Below are 8,175 nucleotides of genomic sequence, written 5' to 3'. Positions count from 1 at the left end.
GAAAAGAAAGAACTTAGTAAATGGTAAAAATGTAACATCCATATCATGAAAAGTTTAACGCTTTCTGAAGTAAAAACAACGGACAATAGACTTTTAATGATACGACAAGTTATTTTGCAGTTAACTCCCTACCGAGATTGTCACAGAGATCCATGTGATATGTCACAATTAGTTTGCTTCGGTTAAATCCACCTTTAAAACTCGACTGTGCAATTTAAGTTTGCGAAACTCCTTTCGACAGCTTTATACACTTGAAAATATTATAATGATGACTAAAAGACAGGTTGAAAAAGTAAAGTCGTGTGGTCATTGCAAGCAAAATATGTCACCAGGTAGACTGGGGAACAGAAAATTGATCGGAAACTACGGAGAAAGCTATCTGGTGTAATTTGGATATCATGATACAAGACGTCAGCAAAAAGACAAAAGTAATGTCTGAACTAGCAAACAAACACATCAAAGTTACCAAACTTTTTCAACAGCACTAAAGCAGAAAATTAATACACAGGGATATATTGCGAAAAATCTGTACTCAAGATCTAAGTGTAGATAAAGAAAGCCCATTAATTCAGTCTCGTAGATAAGTAAATTAATCAACGCACTCACTCAATTCATTTTATATTTGTAGACTATAGTTTGGTTAAGCTATGGATCATATTACGAATGATGTGAAAGTCAACCTATGTGTGTTTGAATTTCTGTTACTAGAACCACTACTCTGTAATTTACCTTGACAATTTCAGATTGCTACGTCAGTGAGGAATGACAACCTGAACCGATGTATACATGTGCCAGGTTCCACGTTGCGTATTACTGACTAACTCAGTCAAAGGATATAGAAGGAACTATATTTTTCTAGTTCTTGCTCAACATTTGCGCGTCGCAGTTAACTACTGTGACATAATCCAAGAGATGAAGTTACAAATATAGTTGGACGAGAATTCTGTGTTCCACTGTTAATCTATATCACTTATTTACTAAAAGTAAGTTGCAAATATTGAGGGTTTAGGCCATTTTTATGTATGAGAACTACGATTAATAGAAAACTAGTTAAACGAAAGTAGATATGGGGCATTCCAAATCAGAAACTGTTACTAAAAATCAATCCCACTAATAACCAATTTATTGTATCCACTCAATTACTAGTCGCCACCAAATAATAAGAATTAAAATTTTTGAGTAAAATAAAAAGATTGAAAATTATTACGATCGACTGTTCGTGCAGTCCAGAGGAACAATTTTAGAGTAAAGATAGGCAAATAAATTACCTTGGGTGAAGGAATCATCGATAGGTATCGCTTATGACGAATGTAAGTGGGAAACAGTGTGATAAACTTTGTATACAGACAATAGGAGAATAAGATAAGTGAAATTAGTTGCTGTATAAATTATTCGCTGAATTTCTTCCTCAATCCTATACTATTTCAAACGTAAAAATGAATGGGAAGAGAAAATGTCTGTAATACACTAAAACATGTGATATATAGAAACCTACCAATTTTAACGCGTTCAACAACAAAAGGGGAAGTATTTGAGGGACCTCGTGCTTTTATTGTTAGTCCCCAATGAACCTCTGATACTCCAGGTCTTGATGACAAACGTAATTTGCATTCTGAATAGTCATTATTTTCAAGACTCGCATCAAAAGGCAGTTTGGTTTCCGGGGTGACTTCAACGTTGCAATTATTTGGTTTAGACATGAGATCACGAATTACTTCAATTCGATTATATTTGGCATATTTTTCGACAGAATTTTTGTTTGGAGAAGAAATATCCATTATTTTGTCCGTAATATTACTCTACAAACATAAAAATATGAAAGTTATTGATTATCTTAAGCGTTATTTTACTTCTCATTGGTAAATTATCATCCGTAAGAAATTTCAATATGTTTACATTGTTTTAAATATTTCGATAAACTATCGAACTTGCCAGTTTTTCCATTAAAAGGAGACGGAAATTTTCGAGGCAGATTAAAGATGAGAAAAAGCTGACTATATTTTCAAAACTGGAACTCTAAACGTCTGCGTGCATATATGATAGCTTTTAACGTACGGAGCTGAAATCTGTTTTCGCATAGACTTTATGAATGATTTTTGAGATATATTCAACTACAGAAGAGAAAATCGTCTACCAATATGATTTATAAAAGTTTGGACATTTCACTAGTTTTGAAATTATTCAGGTATTCGTCACGGTATTAGTGAACTAATATATCAATTATTTCATCCAATATACTTACAAACACAAACACGTTTGACTGGAAAACATGAGACGGTAATGTAATCCTTTATATGTTGTATCGAAGAACAGATTTCGTAATGTTATCCAAGTCAGTGTTTTTAGTATAATACGTTCCGCTAAAGGCCGATTTAAAGCTATTTCCAAAATTAGGTTATTCGATTTAACTTAAATAGACTCTTTCTTTTCTGAAATTCAAATAATCATAAGTGATAAACAACCATCATTATCCACAATCATAGAAATAATCAGCAAAGAGTTCAGAAATCATTGAGTAGGAACAGTCGGTGAAGCATGCTTCAACTTGTTGAGAAACCAACGAGATGGATGTCTAACCCCTTTACCTGTTTAAAAACTTTGGTCCTGTAATTTCATTTAAATATTGTTGATCTTTCTCATTACCTGTTCTTTCTCTTATTTTTTAGTATTAAAATTAATTGATATAATTCTATTTCATTTTCAGACAAAAAACATCGATGAGTAAATACAAGATCAAATTATTCGAAAGGTACTGAGTACGTATATCGCATGGTTTTAGTTAAACTTCATCTTCCATTAGACTTTCAAAATGTAGTGATGTAATCGATTGACTTCAACTATTTTTACTTCCAAATTAAGCTAAGGTGCTTGCAATTTTTTAAACATTCATAACACTTCTCAACTGAGATAAGAATGGAACAAAGTAAAATTGTTGTGACTTCAAACGGCCTAACGGGAAAATATGTCACTAATTTTCTATCTTATGTATATCAGATTGGAATGTCAACGGACTATCCCAGTTGGACTATGAGACCGATCTTTATGAATGCTCACAACAACCACATATTAAAACGCCTAGAGAGGAAAAAACATAAAGGGAATAAAAACTGACTCTTAAAAAACTTACCTGAACTTCAGTTTTCAGTTCAGACACAGGTGAAGAACAATCGGAGTAGGCCTTCAAATTAGTCTCGGAGTCATTTGACTTATAAAGATCTGAACTATCTGTGTACTGAAATTTATTTGAAGAAACCGATTGTGATGGTGAGACTGTATCCATTTGATTTTTTCAAAATGACCGAAAGTGAGCGGATCAAAATCGCTACCCGTTAGTAATGCGACGCCAAGACTATTTATTTTTGGTGGTGGAGCTAAATCTAAGGAAGAAACATGTCCACTGGAAATTAGATTACGTTGGCTTCTAGGATTGCAAGAAAAATAATGAAAATAGTCAGTTGCAAGGCGTCAACTACTAAATGCATATCATATTCAACATTTGGTAACTACAGTAGTGTGAAGAATTGAAGTGAAACGGTCTGGATTATTGACCACATGATTAAAAAGACAGGAAAAAATCTGAAGAGGTATGACACTATCGATAATGAATATTCTATTAAAGCATACTCTTGGTCTAAAATCATTCGTACGATGAGGCGAAACCTAACAAACACAGTCTCCTTCACATACACATGTGACAAAAATCCAAGAACACAAAAGGAATAGAGGTACCTAACCTTGGCAGATGACAATTACACTGACTGGACAAAAGAAAGTGGCTTAATATGTTTTTCAACTACGATTATAATTCCAAATCTTATAAATCAATAACTGTATTCTACTAACTTATAGCTTTGAATGAACACATAGTTTTACATTATTTTCAAATATCTTCTTAACTATAACAAGTTGCTAATTTATTCTTTCTTTTTTAACTCCGCCTGTAGCTCTTATAGGGTTGCTGCCGGTCCCAAGCCCGGGTAAAGGAGGAGGGTTGGGCATGGGGTTAGCGTCCCCATCCCGTAGAAAACTAACTCGCTAAAAACGCTTACCAGAAAAAATAATCCAAACCATTTTAACTCTGCCCTGAAAGTTAAAGGTTTTCATCCAGAAGAATTATGACGCTTCATGGTGAAAGCCGAGTTCCTTCGGAAGCCACGAGGCCGATGCCCCTTCTAACAACCAGAGCAAAAATTTTTATAGGTACATGGAACGTTCGAACAATGTGGGAAACCGGGAAGACCAGTCAAATATCAATGGAAATGAGGAGATACAACTTAGCAGTACTGGGAATCAGCGAAACCCACTGCACCCAAGCTGGACAGAAAAGGCTAGCTACGGGAGAGATGCTGCTATACTCCGGTCACGAAGAGGAAAATGCTCCACACACTCAGAAAGTTGCTCTAATGCTGTTCAAAGTAGCACGGAATGCACTTGTAGGATGGGAATCTCACGGATCCAAAATCATCAAAGCATCATTCAAAATAAAGAAGGAGGGGACCAAAATGAATATTATCCAATGTTATGCACCCACCAATGATACCAACGACGATATTAAAGATCAATTCTACGAGCGGCTGCAGTCAATCATAGAGAAGTGTCCAAGAAAGGACCTCACCATTCTGATGGGAGATCTAAATGCCCAAGTCGGAATAGACAACACTGGATATGAAGATATCATGGGACGACATGGACTGGGAGAAAGAAACGAAAATGGAGAAAGATTTGCAAATCTATGTGCATTCAACAAATTGGTCATAGGATGCATAATATTTCCACACAAACGTATACACAAAGCTACATGGATCTCACCGGACCACACTACAGAGAACCAGATAGATCATATCTGAATCAATAAAACTCTCCGAAGGACAATGGAAGATGTGAGAACCAGGAGAGGAGCTGACATAGCTTCAGTTCACCACCTAGTTGTAGCCAACTTGAAACTGAAGCTAAAAGAACTGGACAAGTGGACAAACAGCAATACAAAGGTTCAATACAGCCTTCCTTCGAGATACTGACAAACTCAATGAATTCAAGATAGCTCCCAACAACAGGTTCCAAGCCTTACAAGATCTACTGAAAGAAGAAGAAACTACTATGGAGGACAACTGGAAAGGCATCAAGGAAGCATTAAATTCAACGTGTCAAGAGGTTCTCGGTCTAAAGAAATACCATCATAAGGAATGGATCTCTACAGAAACACTGGACAAGATCAAAGAAAGGAAGAACAAGAAGGCAGCAATTAACAACAGCCGAACACGAGCAGAGAAAGTCCAAGCACAAGCTGAATACATAGAAGCAAACAAACAAGTGAAGAGGAGCATTAGAGCCGACAAGAAGAAATACGTGGAAGAACTAGCAACGACGGCAGAAAAAGCTGCTAGAGAAGGAAATATGAAACAGCTTTAAGATACAACGAAGAAACTATCAGGGAAATATAGTAAACCAGAGAGACCGGTCAAGGACAAAGAAGGCAGGCCAATCATTGAGGTTCAACAACAGCGGAACAGATGGGTAGAGTACTTCGAGGAACTCCTGAATAGGCCGGCTCCAATGAATCCACCGGACATCGAAGCAGCACACATAGATCTTCCTATAGATGTCAATCCACCAACTACGGAAGAAATTAGAATGGCCGTCAGACAAATCAAGAACGGGAAAGCAGCAGGACCCGACAACATACCAGCTGAAGCACTGAAATCAGACATCGAAGCAACCACAAGCATGCTTTATCTTCTATTCAAAAAGATTTGGGAGGAGGAACAAGTGCCGATGGACTGGAAAGAAGGACACCTCGTCAAGATTCCAAAGAAAGGAGATCTGAGCAAATGTGAAAACTACAGAGGCATTACACTACTGTCAATACCAGGAAAAGTCTTCAACAGATTGTCGCCGAACTGGATGAAGGATGCAGTAGACGCCCAACTTCGAGATCAACAAGCTGGATTCCGTAAGGATCGGTCGTGCACAGACCAAATTGCAACACTACGGATCATCGTCGAACAATCAGTTGAGTGGAACTCATCACTATACATCAACTTCATTGATTATGAAAAGGCATTCGACAGTGTAGATAGGAGGACATTATGGAAACTTCTTCGACACTACGGAGTTCCTGAGAAGATTGTCAATATTATCCGGAACTCATACGACGGAATACAGTGCAAAGTAGTGCATGGAGGACAGCTGACAGATGCATTCCAAGTAAGGACCGGAGTCAGACAAGGCTGTTTACTCTCTCCCTTCCTCTTTCTTCTGGTGGTCGACTGGATTATGAAGACCTCGATATCTGAGAGAAAACACGGAATACAATGGCCAGCTCAGAATCAATTAGACGATTTGGACTTCGCAGATGACCTAGCTCTCCTATCACGTACACACGAACAGATGCAGATGAAGACAGCCAGTGTAGCAGCAGTCTCTGCATCAGTAGGCCTCAGCATACACAAAGGGAAAACTAAGGTCCTCAAATTCAAAGCGGAGAACAGCAATCCAATCACACTTGATGGCGAAACTCTGGAAGATGTAGAGTCCTTCACATACCTGGGAAGCATCATCGATGAACAAGGAGGATCCGATGCAGACGTAAAGGTGAGGATTGGCAAAGCAAGGGTCGCATTCCTACAGTTGAAGAACGTATGTAACTCAAAACAACTTTCAACCAATATCAAAGTGAGAATCTTCAATACGAACGTCAAGGCAGTTCTACTGTATGGAGCTGAAACTTGGAGAACTACAACAACCACAATCAAGAAAGTACAAGTATTTATAAGTAGCTGTCTACGCAAGATACTCAACATCCATTGGCCGGATACCATCAGCAACAGCCTTCTGTGGGAGAGAACAAACCAACTTCCAGCTGATGATGATGATGATGATGATGATGATGATGATGATGATGATGATGATGATGATGATGATGATGATGATGATGATGATGATGATGATGATGATGATGATGATGATGATGATGATGATGATGATGATGATGATGATGATGATGATGATGATGATGATGATGATGATGATGATGATGATGATGATGATGATGATGATGATGATGATGATGATGATGATGATGATGATGATGATGATGATGATGATGATGATGATGATGATGATGATGATGATGATGATGATGATGATGATGATGATGATGATGATGATGATGATGATGATGATGATGATGATGATGATGATGATGATGATGATGATGATGATGATGATGATGATGATGATGATGATGATGATGATGATGATGATGATGATGATGATGATGATGATGATGATGATGATGATGATGATGATGATGATGATGATGATGATGATGATGATGATGATGATGATGATGATGATGATGATGATGATGATGATGATGATGATGATGATGATGATGATGATGATGATGATGATGATGATGATGATGATGATGATGATGATGATGATGATGATGATGATGATGATGATGATGATGATGATGATGATGATGATGATGATGATGATGATGATGATGATGATGATGATGATGATGATGATGATGATGATGATGATGATGATGATGATGATGATGATGATGATGATGATGATGATGATGATGATGATGATGATGATGATGATGATGATGATGATGATGATGATGATGATGATGATGATGATGATGATGATGATGATGATGATGATGATGATGATGATGATGATGATGATGATGATGATGATGATGATGATGATGATGATGATGATGATGATGATGATGATGATGATGATGATGATGATGATGATGATGATGATGATGATGATGATGATGATGATGATGATGATGATGATGATGATGATGATGATGATGATGATGATGATGATGATGATGATGATGATGATGATGATGATGATGATGATGATGATGATTATGATGATGATGATGATGATGATGATGATGATGATTTTGATGATACTATTCATATGAAAAGAACACATATAGATTATTCGCTTTTGTTCTTTTCTTATTTCATTATATTTACTCTCCTAATGTATAAGGACGTAAATCTGTTTGCTTATTGATTAGTGAAATATTCATTTTGTAGTGAATAATAATAGAGATACGGACAACTAATTATATTTGAATACAAAATTGTAAATTCTCAGAACCATATAGTAAATATTTCATTTGTCTCAAACTTT

General features: G+C 36.6%; 1 protein-coding gene across 1 annotated transcript; it reads right to left on the bottom strand.

Annotated features, from left to right (window-relative positions):
• Positions 1-1,185: 1,185 nt before the first annotated feature.
• On the bottom strand, positions 1,186-3,624 carry LIMCH1_1 (LIM and calponin domains-containing protein 1). The gene is made up of 2 exons (XM_051208731.1): positions 3,128-3,624; positions 1,186-1,799 (listed from the first exon to the last, which is right to left on the bottom strand). The coding sequence occupies exons 1-2, from the start codon at positions 3,278-3,280 to the stop codon at positions 1,425-1,427; spliced, it is 528 nt and encodes a 175-aa protein (XP_051072410.1). The 5' UTR covers positions 3,281-3,624; the 3' UTR covers positions 1,186-1,424.
• Positions 3,625-8,175: the final 4,551 nt, after the last annotated feature.

This window comes from Schistosoma haematobium, chromosome ZW (genome assembly GCF_000699445.3).
Source record: "Schistosoma haematobium chromosome ZW, whole genome shotgun sequence".
Classification (NCBI taxonomy): Eukaryota; Metazoa; Platyhelminthes; class Trematoda; order Strigeidida; family Schistosomatidae; genus Schistosoma; species Schistosoma haematobium.
This window is presented reverse-complemented; position numbering and strand designations above follow the sequence as displayed.

Bases quoted from the DNA above. Each gene is read 5' to 3' on its own strand.
- LIMCH1_1 (XM_051208731.1), bottom strand. From the start codon at position 3,280: ATGGATACAGTCTCACCATCACAATCGGTTTCTTCAAATAAATTTCAG. The intron at 1,800-3,127 runs GTAAGTTTTTTA...TTATGTTTGTAG, and splicing joins AACTGAAAACTGAAGTTCAG to AGTAATATTACGGACAAAAT.